This window comes from Rhipicephalus microplus, chromosome X (genome assembly GCF_043290135.1).
Source record: "Rhipicephalus microplus isolate Deutch F79 chromosome X, USDA_Rmic, whole genome shotgun sequence".
Classification (NCBI taxonomy): Eukaryota; Metazoa; Arthropoda; class Arachnida; order Ixodida; family Ixodidae; genus Rhipicephalus; species Rhipicephalus microplus.
In genome coordinates, this window is record NC_134710.1 from 127,300,925 (window position 1) to 127,324,941 (window position 24,017).

General features: G+C 43.8%; 2 protein-coding genes across 5 annotated transcripts; both read right to left on the reverse strand.

Moving 5' to 3' along the window:
• Positions 1 to 7,244: 7,244 nt before the first annotated feature.
• Positions 7,245 to 8,552, reverse strand: LOC119185832 (large ribosomal subunit protein uL13m-like). Its single transcript, XM_037434696.2, has one exon. It carries the CDS (start codon positions 8,447 to 8,449, stop codon positions 7,973 to 7,975), a length of 477 nt encoding a protein of 158 aa, XP_037290593.2. The 5' UTR covers positions 8,450 to 8,552; the 3' UTR covers positions 7,245 to 7,972.
• Positions 8,553 to 8,677: 125 nt separating this feature from the next.
• Positions 8,678 to 23,379, reverse strand: LOC119185834 (uncharacterized protein F13E9.13, mitochondrial-like). Of its 4 annotated transcripts, none has more exons than XM_075877666.1 (4): positions 23,197 to 23,379; positions 23,042 to 23,124; positions 20,414 to 20,538; positions 8,678 to 14,969 (listed from the first exon to the last, which is right to left on the reverse strand). In XM_075877666.1, the coding sequence occupies exons 1-3, from the start codon at positions 23,279 to 23,281 to the stop codon at positions 20,458 to 20,460; spliced, it is 249 nt and encodes an 82-aa protein (XP_075733781.1). In that variant the 5' UTR covers positions 23,282 to 23,379; the 3' UTR covers positions 8,678 to 14,969; positions 20,414 to 20,457. The 4 variants fall into 4 exon arrangements, with proteins under 4 accessions (XP_075733781.1, XP_075733780.1, XP_075733779.1 ...); XM_075877665.1 differs by having other exon boundaries at positions 23,189 to 23,323; XM_075877664.1 differs by lacking the exon at positions 20,414 to 20,538.
• Between the last annotated feature and the right edge of the window lie 638 nt (positions 23,380 to 24,017).

A 24,017-nucleotide genomic window follows, 5' to 3' on the forward strand; every position in this document is an offset into this window, starting at 1 on the left:
CGTTGGGTCGAAGTGGCGAAGAATAGGTAGGGAGGTGAGCAGACGGCGCAGAGTAGTGAAGGCCACGTCACATGCAGGGGACCAGGAGGAGAGGTTCACGTCACCGCGAAGAAGCTGGGTTAATGGTGACATGATGGATGCAAAATTGCAAACAAAGCGCCGGAAATAAGAGCATAGGCCTACAAAACTGCGAAGTTCCTTCATGATCGTCGGCTTGGGAAATTCTGCGACTGCTCGAAGTTTTCCTGGGTCAGGTAATAAATACGCCGTGCTTCGACACGATGTGGCCTAGGATGACGAGCTGGCGTGCAGCGAAGCGACAATTTTTCAGGTTAAGCTGCAGGCCAGCGTTGGTCAGACAAGTGAAAGCGTGCCTGAGGCGAAGGAGGTGCGTAGGAAAGTTGGCGAGAAAACTACGACATCGTCGAGGTAGCACAGGCGCACATATTCTACTTGAGGCCACATAGCATATTATCCATAAGTTGTTCAAACGTGGCGGACGCGTTACAAAGCCCAAAGGGCATGCCGTTAAACTCGTATAGTCCGTCAGGTGTAATAAATGCAGTTTTTTGGCGATCGGCTTCAGCCATTGAAACTTGACAGTAGCCAGACCGCAAATCTAGCGACGAGAAGAATTCGGCTCCGTGAAGGGTGTCAATGGTGTCATCAATGCGCGGCAAAGGATATACGTCCTTGCGGGTTATCTTATTCAATTGACGAAAGTCCACGCAAAATCGGATAGATCCGTCTTTCTTACGCACCAGGACGACAGGAGACGCCCAGGGACTGTGAGATGGTCGAATGACGTCTCTACGAAGCATATCTTCGACTTGATGGTTGATGACGCGGTGCTCTTCAGTGGAGACACGGTATGGTCTTTGATGCAGTGGCTGGTGTAGGCCGGTGTCGACATGATGCTTGACTTGCGACGTGCGGCCTAGTTGAGGTTCCGATACATCGGAAGAATTTCGGAACTTATGCAGAAGATCAAGCAGGTCGGCATGTTCGGTGGGAGTGAAGGTGTCGGCGATGGCGCTGGAAAACTTATCCTTGGACGACTCCTCGAGGGCCGACAGTGATTTTGGGTGGTCGCAGTAGTCATCCGGAACATCAACCAAAGACGAAGGGTGGAGATTTTACATGCGGCCGAGACATTCCCCCACAAGCAAAGTGACAGGTGTGGAAAGCGGGTTGAGCATGAACATATTGCTTCTTCCGGCGGCAAGGTCAATTGTTGCGAAAGGCAGCAGCAGAGCTCGACGACTCGTGAAGATATCAGAAGACATGAAAAAGACTGTAGCGTCAGTGTAGGCGTTGCATGAAACTGGAACAAGTGCGAAATTTTCAGGTGGCATATCGGTATCTTCATGCACGAACAACTTCGGCGGCCGATGAAGAGCGTCAAGTAATGGGACATCACGAAAGGGTGAAAACTCAACTTCAGCGCGTGCGCAGTCGATGACGGCATTATGGAGGGATAGGAAGTCCCATCCGAGGATGACGTCATGCGAACAGACAGCGAGGACAATAAACTCCACAATATAAACAATGCCTTCGATGGACACTCTTGCAGTGCAGGCTGCGAGAGGCGTTACTTGCTGTACACTTGCGGCGTGAAGTGACAGTCCCGAAAGCGGCGTCGTGACTTTACGTAATACACGGCAGACATTAGCGGCAATAACAGAAACGGCGGCGCCAGTGTCCACAAGGGAGAAAGTACAATAACCTTCAACAGTTACTGCGACCACGTTAGCAGGAGAGGGGCGAGGGCTTAGACAGTTCGAAAATGGCGCAGTTGTTGCCTCTTGAACTGCGGTGCTTAGTTTTCCTGGTCAGAAGGTCTGGGCCGGCGAACAGGCAGCGAGGACAATAAACTCCACATTGTAAACAATGCCTTCGATGGACACTCTTGCAGTGCAGGCTGCCAGAGGCGTTACTTGCTGTGCACTTGCGGCGTGGAGTGACAGTCCCGAAAGCGGCGTCATGACTTTACGTAATACACGGCAGACATTAGCGGCAATAACAGAAATGGCGGCGCCAGTATCCACAAGGGAGAAAGTACAATAACCTTCAACAGTTACTGCGACCACGTTAGCAGGAGAGGGGCGAGGGCTTAAACAGTTCGAAAGTGGCGCAGTTCTTGCCTCTTGAACTGCGGTGCTTAGTTTTTCTGGTCAGAAGGTCTGGGCCGGCGACGCATGGGGGAGGGCAATCGCCGACGAGGAGAAGGTGCGCGCAGCGTCACGAAGTCGGGGTCGTTGGGAGGGGCATAGCGAGGTGACGAGACCGGCCCGTATTGCGCAAAGGGTTGGCTGCCGAGTTGCGACGATCGGACATAGTCGCCGAACATCTGAGGTCGACGGCGGCAGTAGCGGGCAACGTGTTCGGGAGTGAAGCATGCGTAGCATATCGGTCGGTTATTGGTCGGTCCTCCAAGGATTGGCGACTGGTGGTGCTGCCCAAGGTGCAGTATAAGCAGCCGGGTGTGTGGGCTGTGAGCGCGAGGTGTAGGGTGGTTGCGGAAGCCTACGCACAGCGTCTGTATATGTGAACGGCGCTGCTACAGGCTGCATCTCTTGCAAACAGGCGTCAGGAGGAGCCACAGGCTGCGCTGCATACGTTAGAGGTGCGGCCACAGGCTCACGGTTGGCGGATAGGCGACAGGAGGGCCTACCGGCTGCGCGACACGCTGGCAGTGAACACGGCTGGATAGAGGCGGCTCGTGGTGCGCAAGAGGAACAGCTTGGGCAACCTCTTCCGAAATAGCTGTGCGAAGGGGGGCAGGTAGATGGGTGGTGGTCTCGTGAGTGAAGGGCACTAGGGAAAGTTGGCGGGCAACTTCCTCACGGACGAAGGCTCGAACTTGCTGAAGCAACGTTAAATTGTCAGGCAGGGTGTCGAAACTGGACAATGACTCACCATCATGCTGAGGCTGCCGAGTCAGAGTGCATAGCTTCTTCAACTCGTCGTAGCTCTGACATAAGCTGACGACTTTGGAAACTGTCTTGGATTTCTTGCCAAGAGCATTTGAAATGCGCCGTCGTCGATGCCCTTCAGAATGCGTTTGACCTTGTCAGATTCGGGCATGATGTCATTCGCACGTCGACGACATCCTCAATATAGCTGGTAAAGTTTTCGCCAGTCTGCTGAGAGCGGATGCCCAAGCGCTGTTCTGCCCGCTGCTTGCGGACAGCTGGCCGACCGAACACTTCAGCACATGACGTCTTGAAGACACTCCATGTGGGGATGTTGTGTTTGTGGTTGTTAAACCACAATTCGGCGACGCCAGTTAGATAAAGTATGACGTGGCCCAGCTTGTCGGCTTCATCCCACTTATTGTTGGCGCTCACCAGTTCGTAATGCTCCAGCCAGTCTTCGATGCCGGTCCCATCCGCACCGCTGAAAACCTTTTGGTCCCGTAGCCTAGGATGGCCAGGGCAGTTGAACTGGGGCGAAGGCGCAGATGTAGTGGCGTTGTCAGTCATGGCAGGCAGTAGCGTGTGGCTTCGCAGCTCCAGGGTGTAGCAACGGGTATTAACAGCACCTTCCACCAAATATGAAGAGGTTTATTAGCCGATAGAAGACATCGACAAAACCGTGAAGAACCCTCCAGCAATCGGCACAGCAACGAACCAAAGCACGAGCCGAGAGAGCCGGGCGTTGGCGTTGCTGCTTGTCTTGTCTTGTCGCCTAGGATATCTTGGCTCATACCCACATGGGGGATTGGCCACACTGTACCTCATAATTGATCGTTTTTTACAACGCTTGCTAAAAAAAAAAGAAAGAGAAATTAGATAGGAACAATAATAATGTTCCTTTAAAAAAACGTGAAAAAAGTGCAAAAGAATGTGATAAACAAGAATATATAAAACAAATTACCAAAAATGAGGAAGGGCGAGAAAGAATCGGATATATCGGGCAGTACCACTACAGCGTATCCTTTCCGGTTGCCTGAATGAATTTATGTAGCGCTGACAGAATAGCACTGCGGCCCACACCCAACTGACTGGCTCCAAATGATAATAGGGTGGATGTATTGACTGGCAATTCGAGCATACCAATCGGTCTTTCAAGAATTATTCGTCGTAGCGAGGCGAAGCGGCGACATATGAGAAGAAAGTGATCTATTGTTTCCGGTTAATTGCAAACTGCACATAGGTTAGTAAATGAAAATCTTGATTTGTTGAGAAAAAAATTCAACCGAGGAACTCTACAGCGAAAGCTTGTGAGGGTCACCTCAGATTGATGGGAAAGGCAATTGCGCTGTTCCATGTGAATTGCAAGTGCCGAAATTCTTCAGATTGTAGGAGAGACGTTTCGTTGATAATTAAGATTAACAGGTGTTTGAATCGTTCGGCAGTAATAAAGGAAAAACTGTGAGGCTACTAGCACCACCGGGAAATTTAAAGATGCCGAAACAAGTAAATCAGCAATATCATTTAGTACAATTCCAGCATGCCCGGGGAGCCAAATAAACCGAACTTCTGATAGGCTATGCGGTACGAGAGACCAAAATATCCTGAGAAGAGGAGACTGCTTTGCGGACGTTAGATGTGTACATACAGACAATGAATCCGAAATAGTAATAGCTTTTGATTGCTGATAAATTAGTTTTCAAAGAGCCAATGTAATAGCCAGGAATTCTGCGAGATAAATTGGTGTGAAGTCAGGCAATCGGAGCGCAAAAGACCAATTAAGCTGTTTAGAAAAAATACCTACTCCAGCTTTCTGAAGATTTTGCATTGCATCCATCGAAATTACTACGTATTTAGAAAAATGACTGAGATGGTCTTGAAGGAGGCCCTCCAGAACATGCTTTGCAAGTAACTTGGCATTTTTCGGAAAAATATCATCAAAAGTTAAGTCAACTAGCACCGAGCATTGGGTTTGGGGAGTTAAATGCTGGAGGGAAACGTGAAGATTTGATAGCAGAGACTCGACGAAAATGACTTGGGGTCTTTGATAACAAAACCACGGGTGCTGAAAGATGTTTGATGAAAACTGTCTGTGAACAGAAGAGGGGCACATCGTAAAGTTTTAAGAATCTTTGCACAGTAGGCTGTCGAAGTCTAGCATCAAGTGGAATGATTCTAGCTTCCAAATAAAGCGCGCTATTCGCGACACACCTAGGTAGCCCAAGACACAGCCGCAGAGCTTGCCTTTCTAGCAATATAAGAGGTCTTAATTTGTACTCAGCACTTTTGGAAAACCAAACTCCAGAATTGGGATTACGTAAAGTTTGTAGATCATAAGTAACGTATCCCTGCGCATCCCTGAATTCTTATTGCAAAACTGGCGTAGCAATCCTAGGGCGCTTTCTGCTTTACGGGTGTTTGTTTCTATTTGTTGCTGCCAATTTAAATTGTCCACGTAAACAATGCCAAGATATTTTAGCGCTGTTACTTGTGGAATCGGATCATTTCGATAATGCAGTGAAAGAAATATGGGAACGGATAGAGGGAATACAAGCAGAGCACATTTGCTAACATTAAGTGAAAAAGACAGCCCGCCAAGCACATACCTCAAGCTCACTCAAATATGACTGTAAGATTTGATACAAACTATTGATATCTCGGGATGACAAGAAAAAAGCAATATCATTGACGTAGACGTAAAGAGGAACATTTTTATGAACGGGAAGGGATGATAATAATATATTAAATAAAAGAGGTGACAGGACTGATCCTTGCGGAACACCTCTTGTTTGCTTATATGAGGCAGAAGTAATTCCCTCGTGGCAACAAAAGAATTGTCTCTGAAAGAGAAACTCCTGAACCCAACATATAATGTACTTGGGCACCTCACAGTCCACTAATCTTGAAATTCATGTACTGTGTTCCACACTATCGTAGGCTTTTGCGATATCTAACGTGACTAATGCAGAAAGCCCACCAGATACTTTTGCAAGGCGAATTCGGCTTTCCAAATCAACATGAGCCGACCATATAGAGCGCCCCTGTCTAAATCCTACTTGCCTTGGTGAAAGGATGTCCTGACGAGCGATGAATTCACTGAGCCTTCTATGAAGAATTCTTTCAATTATTTTAACCAGGTTTGAAGTAAGCGAAATTAGCCGAATGTTATCCAGGACATATCCGAGGCTTGGATTTTTTTTGCAGCAACATAACTTCAGCAATTTTCCATGTGCTTGGAATCCATGTGTACTGTAAGGAGCAGTTAACAATATTCAAAAGCTCATTGGGATGGGAATCAAATATCAATTTAATCATAGAGTTTGTAATCTGATCTGGACCGGGAGCTGAGTGCTTTACAGTTAGTATGACATCTGCCAGTTCTGCCATAGTGACTTCCCGAAAGTCTGAGGTTGCGCTTTTGAATGTCACAGGTCTCAAGCATGACGAAGCGAAACTCGCTTAAAGTCCTTTCGCAATGCCCTCTAACAAATCTGTTGTCTCTTTAGGAGACAGGGCTACTGAATGCGAATATGCTGGTACCTGCGTCGATTTTTTGTTTCGTAGAAACCTGTACAGGGCAGATCTTTTATCAGGTTTGGATAAACGGGAATGTAAGTCACAATTGTGTTTTATCTTTAGCTATGGCAACGGTACGTTTAAAACAGCGCTGCATGGAATTTATAGTCAACCTAATTTTTCGGAGTATAATTGTGGCGTAAACGTTTCTAAGCAGCTTTACGTCGCCTATACGCAAGCGTACAATCTTCATTCCACCAAGCTGAATTTGACGGTGTGCTGCCGTACTTAACAGAAAACTCTGCCGGCTGGACAGAGTCACTTAGACACGCTACTACTGAAGCAGCTCGTTGCTGTCCGACGCGTCCTCTCAATGACGAGAGCGCGGAGTTTAAAACAGTTTTATAAATTTTATAGTTGGTGAACCGTTGTTGCCGGATAGCAGAGGTAAGTTGTGGTAGCATTATTTCAAAGGTAATCGGTACATAATCACTACTCGTCCCATTATCAAACGTTCCCACGATGAAATCATAAACTGGCCACACGAAAATGTTAGGTCTAATGTTGATGAGCTTATCCCACGTACAAAGGTAACTTGTCCAGAGTTATGACAGCTAAATTATTATCCTGCAACAAATTCCACAATCTTTTGCCACAGCCATCTGTTTTAAACCCCCAAGAAGTGTGATGCGAGTTAAAATCCCCAGCCAATAAAATTGAATTTAACAAAGAATTCTTGATAACACAATCTAGGTGATCTGTGCGTCTTACTCCATTCGGATGTACGCATTAATCACTGTAATTCTGTTGGAGTCAGGTAACAAACAATCTATTCCTAACAATTCACAATCCGGACAAATATGTTCAAAAGTTACAGTAACATGATGACACGTTTTTGAAGATATTAGGGCCAATAATCCACCCCCTCTACCTGGCCGATCCAATCTAAAAGTTCGAAAATATTTCAGAGTAAATGTTTGGTTTACTGATAGCCAAGACTCTTGAAGTAAAATTATATTAGAATTTGTTTGCTGTATGAGATAAATAAGATCTATGTAAGCTGAAGATACGGAACGACAATTCCACTGGAGAACTTTTACAGGCGCTATGATGGGCTTAATATAGTTGACTCGACTGCAGAACGCAAAACGTCCTGCTGGTTGTTGGCATTAGTAATAACTTTTTTTGGTTTCGACATTGGCAAACTGGTTGGAGACAATGGAGCATTGCGTCGTTTATGAATGATATTACCAAGCCTCATGTCACCTAACGACCCACTGGGCCCCACAGGGGTCGGCGACTGAGCGCTGATGAGCGTTTCAGGGGTAACATCTTCTTGACGCTGATTATTTTGTTCATTCTCGAGATGCTCAGCTTCACCCTGGACCGTGACAGTGTGTGCAGCGAAAGAGGGAATAAGGTTGTTTAACCTGGCGGCGAGCATCTCGGTCAGACCTTCAGCAAAGGTGTTGAAAAGCCGTTCCATAATCATCGGCATGGCCTTATCTATCGCTGCTGACATTGCGGAAGCGACCGTCCCTTCAATCGACCCACACAGGTGCACGCCGGAGCTGCCTCAGTTGACCCGAGATGTTGTCCATGATTTCGCGAGGCACCTTGTCGTCTGGGAACAGGTGCAACCTGGCCATCCGGATTTGCCTGTTCAGGTCGCCTGGCAGTGCCCTGTACACAGCCTTCCAAAGAACCTTTGTCGCGTCCTTGTCCTGCACTTGCCATGCTGGTGTCCAGGAGCGCCCGCCAGCAATCCGTGTGTCGTGGAAATACATGCGGTACTTCCACTCGTACCAAGGCATGGCGATTTCGCTGCAGTTCATCACCACAACGTGGTCCCTGCAGTCGCTTGTGGGAGAACATATCAGCTTGTGTTCACCCTGCAACACATCGGAGATCATCTTGGCGGACTGGAATGGGTTCTGCCATCGTGTGTCGTAAAAGAGCCAGCGGGGTGTAAACGTTTCCCACTGTTGCACCCGTTTAAAATTAGATAACGCACCCATATCGAAGCAGCAAAAGGGAAATATAGACTTCACGATACTAGGAAATCACTGGCACATGACGCTACAGAAGTATAGTGTACTAGAATATGGTAGTACCACAGAACACCTACCAGTTTAGTACTTAATAGCAAAAACAAAATGAGCCTGACGCAGGGTCGCCAGGTGCTCGGAGAGCAACTTGCCAAGTTCAGGCCCATTAGTAACCCAAAAATAGCCAAAGACAATATATTCATATAGAACATTCTTATTTATTATAAACTGACACAAAGCGAGTTCATACACAAAGAAAACAATTATGAAATGTATTAATAGACAGATCAAGCACTTCAAACAAGTACGGGAGGGAAAATTTAGTTACGTAAAAAAACTTGTGTGTCAGGACAAGTGAAAGAGGAAATACATAGGTTATACATTCACAACAAAATAGAACTAACGAGAGTAAACAAAATCGACTACAGGCAAAATTAATATCTCAAAAATGTGGTTACATGTGCAAACTTGTGGAGTAGCAAAAAGTAAGTAAAATAAACAGCAAAATAATTTTTAGATCGCAATCACCTCAGTTTTCTCTTGACCTCACTCTTGCTTTTAAACAAGCTTTGTTTACTTCAGCCAAAAATTACCAGCAGTTAAACAATGTGAAACTTTTTAAAAGTGTTTTTAAAAACTACAGGTTGTTGTTGAATAATATTGTCGTTTTGTCAGCGCTCAACAGGCTGGCACCATACTGGCACCATCTAGCAAAAGAGTAAAGTTAACGTTAAGACGTCACTAAGTTACTCTTCCTCCATGCACTAAGCGCACCGCCCTGTTAGTACACTGTACAACCAGGGAACATTGAGGTCACTAGCGTGAACCAAGATGTGAAACAAGACGTGTACCAGGTGTATGAGCCCGGCGCTCGCCCCTTTGCACAATATGACATTCATTACAGTGGCGCGACGGGCAGGAGTCAATCCACAGCTTTTTTAGGAGGACCCTGAGGCCAACAGTGTAGCCAAAGACGGTTCTAAAGGGGCCCAAATATTCAAGCCACACGGAGTCCGTGGGAGAAGAAATCGACGTAAGCACAAGGGCCAAGCTATGTCAGACGTAGGTTATATTAACATGCAGGGTGGCAGGAATAGGTTAAAGTGGGAAGAGATAGAGGAGCAGTTAAGGCAGCAGGAGCTGATGAGCTGATGGTATATGGGGTTGTGGAGACACATCTTCGGGACATGGAGCAACCACCTTGCAATCTGGACCTCGTATGGGAATATTGCAATAGAACAGAAGGCAGCAAAAGGGAGGTGGAATTGGGGCATTTATACATAAATGTATGTGTTGGCAAAGAGTCAAGCATGGATGCACGAAACATTTATGGTTAAGAGGGAAAGTAGCTGGGCAGATATGATACTCCTTAGTTTGGTGTACTTGTTGAGTAATAGATATGTGGAGTTTAACGTCCCAAAACCACCATATGGTTATGAGAGACGCCGTAGTGGAGGGCTCCGAAAATTTCGATCACCTGGGGTTCCTTAACGTGCACCCAAATCTGAGCACACGAGCCTACAACATTTCTGCCTCCATCGGAAATGCAGCTGCCACAGCCGGGACTCGCTCCCTCGACCTGTGGGTCAGCAGCCAGGTACCTTAGCCACTAGAGCACCCCGACAGGGCTTGGTGTACTTGTGAATGGGAGCAAAGGCCAGAGATGGAAACCAAGCAATGGTAGAGTGTATAACAAATGACATTGAGGAATTAGGAGGAGAGTGCAAGATAATTATACTGGGAAATATGAATGCACACATAAGAGATATAGATGGGTAAACTGACCCAACAGGCAAAATGATCATGAATATGTGTGAAAGGCATGGTTTGATCATTTGTAACATTACTGAAAAGTGTGAAAGACAAATAACATGGGTATTGATCACTAACGTATCAAGCTCAGTTTTGGAGGAGCAATGAAAATGCGAAGGAGACAAGATGAGAAACTAAAGGGGAATTTTTATACGGAAGGGCAAATAGAAATAACTACTAAACAAATTGAGAAAGTAATCACTGAGGATAACAAAACAGTGTGGACGTATACGAATCTAATTAGACTCAGCTGGAGCTTGCAAAGGCACGTGACAAGTCGCCCCGAGAAAAAGAGACACAAGCACAAAAGTTGGTGGGATCGGGAAGTTAAGAGAGCCATAGCAAAACGTCAGGAAGCCTCTAGGGAACAAAGACGTGCTAAGCAGCGGGGTGAACCAACAGATGATGTTGAAAAAAAAAGGGACATCTTTCTAAGCTGTAGAAGGGAAGCATCTCTTCTGATCAATGAAAAAATTAGAAGAAAGGGGGCTCAGTGGCTGGCAGAAGTACATGAGAAAGATAGAAAGGCAGCTGCAAAATTTTCGAACCATCTAAACTCCCTAAGAAATGAGACGAGCCTAGAGCAGAGGTTTATAACAACAGCTCAAGGTGCTAGGCTAAAAGGGGACGAAGCTATTGAATATATAAGAACAAGGGTGACAGAGAAATTTCAACAAAGTGCCCTATGCACCTTAATAGACAAGGATGGATCAAGTGGTGCAGTGGCGCCATTTTCACAACGAGAGTGTGAAAGGGCTGAGAAGAGGGTTTCTAGTAGTACATCAACAGGCCCGGATGGCATCCCAGTTATGCTGATAAAGACATTGGGTCCCAAGTCTAAGCAGACTTTAAGAGAGGCAGCGAGCAAAATAATAATCAGTGGTGAAGTCCCCGACGCATGGAAACTTAGCAGGATGAGCATGATGTATAAAGGAAAGGGGGACAAAGCTGACATGAACAACTACTGTCCTATAACAATGACATCAGTGGTCTACAGGCTGGTTATGCAAATTACAAAGGAAAGACTGCAGGCATGGATAGAGGATGAGGGATGCTGGGGGAACTGCAGAATGGGTTTCGAAAATGAAGGAGGTTAGAAGGCAATCTGTTCTCACTGACGCAGTGCATCGAAATAGCAGAAAAGGAACGCGGGCCCCTGTGGCTGACATTTTTGGATATCAAGGGAGGGCACGATAGCGTGATTCAAGAGGACATGTGAGGAATACTGGACACATTGGGTGGGAAGATGGAGTCATTAATCTTTTGAAAGATATCTATAAAAGCAACAAGGTAGTTATAAAATAGGAAAAACAGGTATCCAAGCCCAGAGAGATAAAACGGGGGCTTAGGCAGGCATGTCGTCTGTCACCCTTGTTATTCATGATGTACCTACAAGGATTAGAGGCCAAATTAGAGGGGAGTAGACTTGACTTCAACTTCTCTTTCATCAAACAAGGAAAGCTCACTGAACAGGCACTACCAGCATTGATGTACACAGCTGATATAGTGCTAATGGCCGACAACAAGGAAGATTTGCAGAGATTGATGAACATCTGCGATAATGAGGAAGATAGGTTAGATGTCAGATTCAGTAAAAAAAAAATCAGCAGTCATAATTTTTAATGAAAGTGAAAAGAGTGAGCTTAGGATACAGGAGGCCACGGTATAGGTAACAGATAAATACAAATATCTGGGCGTATGGATAAGCAATGGGACCGAGTACCTAAGGGGACACAAAATATATACGCAAGGACTAAAGGTAACAGGAATGCAGTGGTGATAAAAGATAGGGCACTGTGGAATTACAATAGGTATGATGTTGTGAGAGGAATATGGAAAGAGTCATGGTTCCTGGTTTGTCTTTCAGCAATGCAGTCTTGTGCATGAGATCAGAGGTTCAAGCAAGATTAGAAATTAAGAAACGTGGAGGCTTTCCTTCTTGTAGATAGAGAATTCTACACAATGTACAGTACTAGACTTCTGACAGAGGAAGGTTTGTTTTGATTGATTTGTGGGTTTTAATGTTCCAAAACCACCATATGGTTATGAGAGACGCCGTAGTGGAGGGCTTCGGAACTTTCGACCACCTGGGGTTCTTTACCGTGCACCCAAATCTGAGCACACGGGCCTACAACATTTCCGCCTCCATCGGAAATGCAGCCGCCGAAGCCGGGATTCGATCCCATGAAATAGAGGAAGGTTGCCCCCACAGAATGGCTATAAAAGTCCAAGTATATTCTATGTTACAGGACACAGGACAACTCAAGACAAGTCCCAAGAACTGCCATGTCCACGATAAAAACCCTAGACAAACAGTAGTATATTGTAGTAGTAATGGCTCTGTTGTTTTACCATTCCAACGCTTGCCATTTCTTGGCACCTATGGTGGGTTTATAATAATCATATGTGACCTACACCTCCGCGTACAAGGCCTGTTTACCCATATGCAGAAACAAAGAAACATGCTTTGCCAAATGTTTTAGATGAAAGAGGGTCTTGGTATGAATGCTTGAGTTCTTACAGGAAAAGACACATCCTATCGCAATAAGCGATTGTCAAGGTTGTTGAGGTCAGTTCAATAAGGTCTGCATGCATTTTACACCTTAACATTGTATATAGTGTCCTGGTTTGCTGTTTCCTAGGACAGGGCTAGCTAACCGAGGAAGGCATATTTAAAAATCGAGATACTTTATTGCAAACGAGTTTTGTGGAAGCCCACAAGGTGGTAGTAGGGTTCAGAAAGGGAAAGAAGACAACCACCCATTTGTAGCACAAAGCCTCAAGGTTTTTCTTTTGGCTTCGTGTTACAAACAGTGATTGTATTCTTTCTCTTTCTTGAGATACATTATCTTACTGATGGAACTAGAACCAAGAAAATTTGACTTCTTGTACGTGGTGTGCTGTTGTGTTTCTTATGCTTCTTATTCTGACTACATGATGGTGAAAGACTGAATCGCTTATGCTTAAAAGTGGAAAGAAGATGCCATGTGCATCATTACCAAACCAACATGCTTCACTCCTTTTCGTACTCTAAGAAAAGGTTATAGGGCCATCCTATTCAAATAAAAATTTTCATATTGTATTTGGAAGATTATGTCTTTTCATCAATGCATCTATCTTCAGAAGTGAAGCTATGATTGATATGTGGGGTTTAACGTCCCAAAACCACTATATGATTATGAGAGACGCCGTAGTGGAGGGCTCCGGAAATTTAGACCACCTGGGGTTCTTTAACGTGCACCCAAATCTGAGCACACGGGCCTACAACATTTCCGCCTCCATCGGAAATGCAGCCGCCGCAGCCGGGATTCGAACCCGCGCCCTGCGGGTCAGCAGCCGAAGAAGTGAAGCTAACTTAAAAGAATTGGCGTTGGCGTGATTTATGAGAAAGCTGGCTTGCACACATTGTGTGTTTTATCAAAGCCTACTCATGAAGAAAAAGAAATTGGCACACATCGTGAAGCAAAGAATGTGGTCTTATAGGTGGGCATGGTAAACAAATATCGCTTAATGTGCATTTCTTGCAGCGTGGTCATCAGCATGCAGTGGCAGACTCTGCACAGTGGGTTGAACACTATGGAGTCCACTCACAACCTGGCCTTTGATATCTAGCTGGCCTCTGCCATGTTACCATCAACGTTAAGAGAGTGGAATAGTTCACAGTTTTTCTCTCACAGTAAGTAATTTATGACCCACTTATGATGGCTGCTTGCATTTCTTCAGCGCTTGATGGTTATTTCCAGTCATTTTCATAGTGCCCAGTCTCACTTTCAGTTTCAGGGAGCACCAAGAAAAGTGGGTCCAGAGCTGCTGGAATGTAAACACAACTGGCCACATGAGTGTAGATTAAGATTGATGCTTTTCGTTGAAGACATGCGACCACCTACGCTGCGAATCTCCGGACTTTTGATCTCTTTGCCATCCAGAGATGACAAAGACTACGTATCTTACAAGTTGAGGCTCCCGATGCAAATTGTTTTTGCTTACATTCAAGCCAAGTTCTGCTTTGTGCACTCAGTTGCATGACACACACTTTAAGAATGATTTTATGTTCTAAGCTACGTTTGCCAATAATAATGAGATTATGTCTGTTCACACAAATCAACCTGAAAAGCTCTCTCACCAACAAAATTTTATCTGCACAGCTTTAATGACAGCTTCACATCTGCATAGCTAACTTTATAAAGAATTTTTTTTTTTCATGGTGTATTGTCTATTGGGTCAATATGTCGTAAAGCAATGGTAGCCAAAACGAAACGTACGGGAAAACAAGGTTGCTTGTTTATGGGATGATGGGATGGTTAGATGGTATTTTTCAAGCCACGAGGAAATCGTTTGGACAGATTAAAAGAAATTTTATTAAATAGCTATACTAGTATCACTAAATAAGTATGCAATAACAGTGGAAACAATTCAGGCAGAAAACAATTACTGAATATATTATGAAGTCACAATATTGGTTCCGGCAAGTATGCAAAGAATAGGAATTACCTGTGGCTGCTGCAACAGCTAATGCACTTTTATTATTTCCAGCAAGTGTTTGTACACCACCGGGCTAAGAAGGAAGTATCTTTTTTACTTCTGTGCAGACAAGTGCCATGAAGGCATTCAATTCTGGTCCAGCCTGATTCAGTTTCACATAAGGAAGGTCGAACATGTTTTCAACGAGGACACCATCCTGAGGAAGGAACGTACAATAGCATCTTGTACATCACTGCTGGTTTTTGGCATAAAATTTGGGTTTTATATAATAATGAGTTTCAACTAAGTTAAAGTGGCCATAGGTTTGAGAAATATTTTTTTTTTTTTCGAAAAATGGAAGCAAGGTAAGATACTGTTTGCACAGTCATTTATGCACAAATGTCATCATGTACAATATAGATTTCATTATCCTTGTTTCTATATATTTAAAAAACCTACGTGAATGCATTGTGTTCAAAGCAGACATGTACAGCACATTAAAGGGTACCTGAAAAGCTTTGTGCTTTGGAAGCTTTGGAACTTTGTGGAGTAGCGACACACTCTTCTTCGTTTCTTGTCCCTTTCGTGCCTCCTCTTTGATTGTAGCGCAACATGCCCTGCTGCTCCAGCATAAAGCACAGGACATTTAGTAGAGTTAATGTGCGCTGGGTCAGGCAGTGCATTAATATCATTCATGCTTGCAGTCTGGCTAGAAGTGCGTTTATTTGCAGCACAATGATTCTCTTTGATGGGTTACACGAACATATTAACTGCACTGTTATACTGTGGTGATAACTATTCCACAGTGAAAGTGTCTAAACTAGTGTAATGGCAGCCCACATATCGGAGTCGACAGTATGAACGCTACAGTTCAGTACAGAACTTCTGTAATGAGCCTATATCACCTGGTCCTGTAGCGAATCATTGTAAGTAACGTGTTTGAGACTAAGTGCAAACGTCATGGTTTGCAGCCAATTCTCTGAAACCTAGTTAATACTTGTTGATCTTCCTCGGTGAATTTGCAGGGTGTATCATTATGACACACGAAGTATGAGTGACAGCCACTCCGAAGATTCAGTAAGGTGTTAGAGCTTCAGTACCACTCACTTGCCAATGTTTGTACTAAGCACACACAGACACACAGATGATGGGCAGCGGTGCAATTATGAGTTTAATGCATCAACATCGACAGCAGTACATGCTGTGAAATGGCACGTGCGTTCTCGAAAGCTTGTAATGCTGCTGTCTACCAATGACTAAGCCACTAATCTTCGTCGGACATAATCCACTTTTTTACTGTCAGCTAGGAAGAGGAAAAAAGCCCCATTACCTGTAAAAAGCGACTACTCATTAAAAAAAAGGCACAAGACCGAGCTAAATGTTTTATCAAAAGAACTGTTTCGAATTTATAAAGTATCGAAATTCAATTCTTGTGTGTGGCCCTCCATTCCTGCAAACTAGTCGGTTCAATTATTACAGCAGACCTGTTAAGCTGTGCAGAGTGAATAAATACTATCATTATCATGATTGACCTATACCTATATGGCATCAAACATTGCCTAGTGCTTGCAATGCAATAAGTCAAGCATGATGTTACGAGGCAGGATTACGGAGAAGGCTTATAGAAAGGTGTCATGAACATTTTCTAGGGCAGCAAGGAAGAGGACACAACTGGCACAGCACAGAAACCCGTTTCTGACATAAAAATACACAAACGACACAAATAAAAAGCACAGCAAGCACCATGATGAGGAAAAGTCTCTTTAAATGTCGGTCCAAAAAAAATTACATTCTCACACGTTGGGACTTAAAGCAGTGGTCGTGGTTGTGTTGCAGGTCTTATTGGGAAAGAAGGGCCAGGTGAGTTCTCGCATATTAATCTACATCTGCAGGGCACCGGGGTAGAAGACATGTCATTGCAATGCATAGGTCGGCAAAACACGTGGAGCTTACTCAGACTCACTCGTAAAATATATTTTGAGCTTTGGACTCACTTGGACTCAAACTCACGAAAAGTTTCCTCAGCCAGAGTCACTGGGACTCACACTCACAAAAATTTTGTTCAGCCAGGTCACCAAGACATTACTTACGAGCAATCACTCAGACTCAGACTCATGGATCGATCTCGGTCTGAGTGAGTCCGAGTGAGTCGACTCCGTCAGCCTAGAATTAGCTTCTCCGACTATGGTGTCAGTACTCTTTAACACCAATATCTCACGTAGTCACTACTCTTCTTGGTGCCGTTTGACATAGTATTTTCAAAAACGAGTTCTGAGTGCTTACAAACCCATAAGGTGATTTTTCTTCGAAAGGTGACAGCATAAAATATAATAATCAAGACATCTTCTACAAGAATTGGTGGGGAACAAGGCTCCTTTCAACGTAATTCACGCCTATAATTAATCAATATTCAAATGGTGTATGAATAACAATGCTTTAGAATACATGTGAATAGATGGGATTATAAACGTGAATTCAGGTAAGATTGATAGTAATGCTCACGATGACTAGATAGGACCTTAGGTCGGCACGAGAAAGTGGAACTCACTCAAACTCACCCAAGAAATATATTTTGCGCTGTGGATTCCCTCTGTCTCAGACTCGCCAAAATTTTTCTGAGCTGAGCTCACTCGCACTCGCACTCACCAAAATTTCCTTCGACCGGACTCACACAGACTCACGGCTTGATCTGAGTCAGAGTGAGTTGACTCATGAGTGAGTTCACTGACCTATATTACAACGTCACTCAGGCGTCGATGCTTGACCGGGTGCCTTCAACAATGTTGGCTTCCCGAACGTTTTCATCTGACTAGACCAACGCGTCTTCATTGTCCCAACTTCTAGCTACTTCTTCCTGGCCAACAAAGAAACCTGTTCTTTTTTTTTACTATTTTTTTGCATGCCTTGCCAGCATGTGGAGTAAGGCGTCTTCATTTAGTGGTCAAATTTTCTCACTGTTGTACACGTGCTGGCGCACTCCTGCTGCCACTTTGTCATAGTTGTTCTGGATTCATTTTGAAACAGCACAAAAGATGAAAGACACGGGAGAAGACAGCATGAGAGCTGGTGTCGGGGAACTTTATGACTCATGACCAAGTCTAATTAAGCTAAGACTAAGTCAAGTCTAATTAGGTCATCTATTTAAGCTGTTGAGCATAGCCAAGTTGAGCTCAGTTCAACCAAGTAAAGCATAACCAAGCCTAATGAAACAAACCCTGGTTATTTCTACTTAATAATGGTTAATTCAGAATAATTACTAACGAAATCCAGAATAAGTTAAGTTCACCAAGGCAGGTTGAAGGTAAAGCCAGACCGGATTAAGCTATTTTGATCTAATCCGAAAATTGAAACTAAATTTTGGTTCTCCGTGATCAAGCCAGTTAGATGTGGGTCGATATACTAACACAGATTAGTTTAATCTAAATTAAGACAAACACAGATTGAGTAACGATTGATTAATCTGTGCTCAATGTGTTTGTGCCAGTTAAGTCATGTTTGGTGAAGTCATAGTGGCTTAATAAGCTAATTCTGTCTGTGCCCCACCTGAATAGGTAATAGGGTGGCCATCAGCTCTGTTGTTAGTCAAGCCTTGCACCATCATTGCAAGCAGCCTAATTTTTTTTTATTGTTAGGCCCCACGAAATAAGATCACAGCTATGAATCAATTGGTGTGTGTAATGTCAAGTGCACAAAAGCAGACGGTGGGTTGATACAAGGAGAAGATCCTGCAGATGCTGTGTTAGAGCATCCAAGAGACACGACATGCTTATTGAAATTGAACCTTTAATATGTAATAACATGCAGCCAATTGTCCAAACCACAAAACGAATTACATTGAGATACTTGTAGATTAAAGATTTTGCTCTAGAATTTCTACATTCCAATTTGGTGCAGCCACATGTGTTTCTTCGTGACTCGTCGCACCTACAGGACGGTGTCGTGAGAATATTTTTGCCATCACTAAATCTGTGTGGGCCTCCGCAAGCACAGCACCTACCCATGACGAAAAGCGCCGTCGCATTTGTAACCCAACTTATGTTGCAACAAAATGCTCATCAAGCAGCAACTGCATACGCACTTGATACATGCACTCTTCGACAGTATGCAGAGATACAGATTAAAGATGGTGATCGAGAGCAACTGTAAAAGAATAAACTCTCTGCGCACTCTTACATGATGCCAGTTGGCTAATTGCAAAGCAGCATCAGTATGAGAGAAGGCGAATGAGAAAGAAAAGGGAGGAGCACTTTCTTCAAAGTATGTCGCTACTTCATAAAGTTTCAGGGGCTTTAAATTAAATAAGTGTGGCTCATTATCATGAACGTGAGAATCAGGTGATTACAATTGGTTTTGCAACATATCAAAGGGCTCCATAATGTGAAAACAGTTGAAATTTATTAGAGGAAAGTGCGTGCTATTGTCAAGACAGTTGTGCTTCGAGTGAGAGTCAAAAGCATGCACACATGCACTGCTTTGGATGCCACTAATTATGTCATGCAACTTCAGTTTGGTAATCAATGCAAAATGCACAGCAAAATGCACAGCAAAATGCACAGCAAAATGCACCATGAAGAGAATAAAAAAGGAAACTGCTCGTCACAAAAATTCACTGCACTGGGACCCAAGACACAAACATGACATTTTGGTTTGGCTTCGGCACATGGAAGATCATAAGGAAAGTATGCTACTAGTGGATTACACCCAAGGCAATGTGGTTCTCATCTCCATACAGCATGGAAACATTACTCTAGTAGTTAACTGATTTGAAAAAGTATTTCAGTAGGAGGGCTCTTCGAAAGTGCCTTACAACTTTCAGCGAGTAACCAAAATTTTCAGTTGAGCCTGGTGAGGGGCACCAATCATTGAATTAATGAACTGCCTGTAAATCCACTCACCAACATTATGTTTATTTGTTCAATCTTGAAATCATAGCTTAGTGGATTCAAAAAGGGAGAGAAGAAAAAAAAAAGCAGAGAAGTTATATCAACACAAACTGAAATCAAGTGACCTAGGTGGTTTTGAATTGGAAAGTACACGGCAATGCAGTATTATAGCATTGCCTTACTGACTAATTCAATAGTGTGTAGTGTAGTAAAACTCGCACAACACACTGAATAGTACATAGTACAGCATCTTCAGGGAATGAAACAATTATTGCACGTATAATCTTTCCTTTAATATATTGCAACTTGTCTCGAGGCAAATAAAAGTGGCACATAACTTGACATTTAAACTTTTTCAACAATTTTATGTAAAGGTATGCACTCTAAAACTCATTCATGCTATTCAAATTAGATAGGGTGACACAATATTTTGTTTTCACAAGAGTTAGCAAAAAAAAATATTAAGGGGCCAAAAAAGAATTGTTGAGTTTTGCCACCTCGGGTTGTTTAACTTGTATCTTAACTTAAGAACATGCATGTTCTTGTATTTCGCCCCCATTAAATGCTGCTGCCATGACCAGAAATCGAACCTACATCCTTGAGCTTTGCAGTGCAACGCTTTAGATCAGTGGTCTCAAACTCTCGGTTGCGGCCGACAGCCCACACAATACTGTCTTAAACCTCACATTTTTGAAAATTTCTTATTAGGTACATTTGTGGGCTACACATGCATAACTGGTTTAAGGTATTGTTTCCATGTGTCATCCCATCAGCTTACCATGTTGTGACGCATCACCATGAAACAAAAGTTATATTTCACAATCAGCGTCCAGATTTGAGTAATTTTGGAGATCGGCATCGACAAGTTTTTAAATCTGACACCAAATATTCTTGAGAAATGACCTGCACAAACAGGAAAGTTTTCTTTCAAATGACAGCATTTCCTCTCAAATTGTTTTTTAAGGCAATTAACTGCATTTGTTGGTAATGACTGAATGCTCCCATATTACTAGCAAACACACAAAAGAACACAAGAGCAAGAGAGAATTGAGAGGACACAAAAGACAGAGCGATTGTGCTGGCTCTTTTTTTTCTTTCATCCGCCCCTCCGGCTCTTACCTTCTTCTCTGCCCCCGCTTTGTGGGAGTTAATTGTTTGACTTCGACCCGCTCTGTGAGGCGAGTTTGAGGCCCCTAATTTAGATACTATGCTACCATGGTGTGTAAGAGGCTGCGAGCCACTTTATGCTAGCAACTCACGGGCTGAAGTCCAAGCGTAAAAGTTAGATGAATTTTCCGATGGAGGCAGAAATGTTGTAGGCCCGTGTACCCAGATTTGGGTGCACGTTAAAGAACCCCAGGTGGTCGAAATTTCCGGAGCCCTCCACTACGGCGTCTCTCATAATCATATATCCCGGCTGCGGCGGCTGCTTTTCCGATGGAGGCGGAAATGTCGAGGCCCGTGTGCTCAGATTTGGGTGCACGTTAAAGAACCCCAGGTGGTCAAAATTTCCGGAGCCCTCCACTACGGCGTCTCTCAAAATCATATGGTGGTTTTGGGACGTTAAACCCCCCAAATCAATCAATCAAAAGTTAGATGAATTATGGAGCCTTCTCTTGCCTTTTTTGTAGTGTATTAATGATTGATTGATTTGTAGGGTTTAACGTCCCAAAACCACCATATGATAGAAAGATTATGAGACACCGTAGTGGAGGGCTGCGAAAATTTCGACCACCTGGGGTTCTTTAACGTGCACCCAAGTCTAAGCACACGGGCCTATGACATTTCCGCCTCCATCGGAAATGCAGCCGTCGCAGCCGGGATTTGAACCCGGCTGAGACCACCGCGGCGGGGCATAGTACGTATTAATGAAAGTTAGTAAAATGGTTTCGTATTTAACCAATGGGTGAATGACCATTTTATATGCTGAAAAGGGAACCGCTGTAATAGCATGTTTTAATGAGCACTGGAGGGATAAAATAGCTGGGTTTTATTTGTTATTACTCTCACAATTGCCTCACTACCATTTCTCACCAATTCTGAGACTATAGTTGCCATTTAGTCCAGAGCTCAAGATATATTCAAATACGGTAGACAATTGGCAACTGATCACTTATACAGATATAAATATTTGGTCACAGAACCATATAAGAAGATTTGATACATGAGTGGCCTGAACCTTGGATCGTGCTGAAATATAAATAGTGACTTTACCAAGCAGGATTCATATGAGAAAACAACTTGTTACAGATGAGAAAGATGCACTTATATCGATGATAATTCTTCATTTCAAAGTACACAAGCATAGTTCCTCACAAGAAACATTTATAATGCATTTAAAAAGTGCACAAAAATTTAATGCAACCGTTTCCATTTCGTCAACATGGCAAAGATATCATGCCCCGCCACGGTGGTCTAGTAGCTAAGGTACTCGGCTGCTGACCCGCAGGTTGCGGAATCGAATCCCGGCTTCGGCGACTGAATTTTCGATGGAGGCAAAAATGCTGCAGACCCGTGGGCTCAGATTTGGGTGCATGTTAAAAGAACCCTAGGTGGTTGAAATTTCCAGAGGCCTCCACTACGGCGTCTCTCATAATCATATGGTGGTTTTGGGATGTTAAACCCCACCTATCAAATCATCAATGATATCATGGGAATTATGATGGTTATGCAGAGTTAAATGCAACTAAAGTAAAACTTGTGCGACACACGTACTGTATAGTAGTGTGCAGCTTCTTCAAGGAATGGAACAATTACTGTGCTCACAATTTATCCTTTATTATTTTGCAGGTTGTTCAGAAAAAATAAAAGTGGCAAGTCAGACTTTGTCAATAATTTAGGTAAAGGAATGTGGTCTGATACAGAGTATACGCGGAACGGTTCCCAAAGCTAGGACATCCCAGTGTGGTGGCACTAGTGATGGTTATGCGGGCTTTGAGCATGTTCTGCACCTCTTTCTCCTTTCCACTAAGAGGAATTAAATGACGATATGGCTTAGTAAGGCCCAGGACCCCAGCTCTAAAATCCTGGTCATATCCAGAGAACCCGCGCGAGCCTGACCGATCCCCGAGTGGGCCTCGCTAGGTGACGTTGAGTTTACTCGGGTGTATTGTGGACCCAAAAAGCTGTTTCACATCGCTCACTTTGACAGCCCTGGATCACTGTACCCCTGAATGAGACCTTGAGACAAGGACGTAAGTTATATAGAAAAGCTTTTGAACGTGACTAGTTTATTAAATTAAGTGAAACTTGGAGAGAAAAGAGAATTCGGCGCAGTGGTTCGTGCGTTGCTGCAGCAATACAATGGGGAGCTGGGAAATGCCAACTTGCCCAGTCGAGCACCGTCCAACAGCGTATATTAGCTTATATTGCTAACTGTAAGATAACTAAGCATACGGATACATACAACACCGCATTTCTTGTACATTTCTGCTTCTTCACTAGCTGCGTCCACTATCTCCTTGCATTTCATTTTGTTGAAAGGTGCACCTGAAAAGAAATTTTCATTACGAACACAAAACCATAGTACCGAGTTAACTCAAAGAACATTTACCGCCGAACCTGGCAATGCTTGCACATGTATCATGCCAATCACAGCACAATGCGTATGTTTGAAAATTTCGCGGAACTTGAGCAACGAAGTCATGTGGCCGTGCTGAGATGGACGACATAAACGAAACCTAAATGTTCTCTGACCTCAGTTGATAACACCGTGGTCGCGATATGTTTGCTCATAAGGGTAAACTTGAAACGAGTTTTGTTAAGCTTATTCGCTATATAATATATAATGTGTATATAGGTGTTTTGCGGCTACATCGTACCTCTAAACTGTGGTCGAAGTATTCAGTTTCGGTTTTACGTTTGCGACGCTCCAAATGTAGGCAGCTGATGTAGTAGTCTAGGCACATTGATTCAAATAATTCGCGGGCAACGTAGCTTGGCGCACGCATGCATGAGCCGGTAAACAATGAGCACAGCACGAGCTGTGCTGATTGTTTTCTTTTTTCTTCTTTCATTTTCTTTTGTTTCATCTGGCAAGAATATTGGCCTAATATGCGAACCGTGGCCAGAACGCCGAGTGTGCGTTGCGGTGTGAGGTACCTGCGATCATGAAGTGGTGGTGCCTGTTCCTGATCAAAGGTGCGTTTGCTTGTTTTCGCGTAAGTAGACGCTGTGATCAACTGTAACCTGTAACAAATCGTGTCTTTTTAGATGATGCTGGCAAGGATATTGTGGAAGATTATTTTTACCGTTTGAATCTTCTGATGGATGCTCCGACATGGGAGCCGGACTCACCGACGAGCCACTTGCTGCCGCTGATCCCAAGTCGTGAGGTCCACTTCGCGATCCTGCCATTTCTCTTGAGCCCATCTGAAGAACTT

Bases quoted from the DNA above. Each gene is read 5' to 3' on its own strand.
- LOC119185834 (XM_075877663.1), bottom strand. From the start codon at position 23,306: ATGTCGTCCATCTCAGCACGGCCACATGACTTCGTTGCTCAAGTTCCG. The intron at 23,125-23,188 runs GTAAATGTTCTT...ATTTCTTTTCAG, and splicing joins AAGCATTGCCAGGTTCGGCG to GTGCACCTTTCAACAAAATG. The intron at 14,970-23,041 runs GTATGTATCCGT...TTCCTTCCTCAG, and splicing joins TGTACAAGAAATGCGGTGTT to GATGGTGTCCTCGTTGAAAA.
- LOC119185832 (XM_037434696.2), bottom strand. From the start codon at position 8,449: ATGGGTGCGTTATCTAATTTTAAACGGGTGCAACAGTGGGAAACGTTT.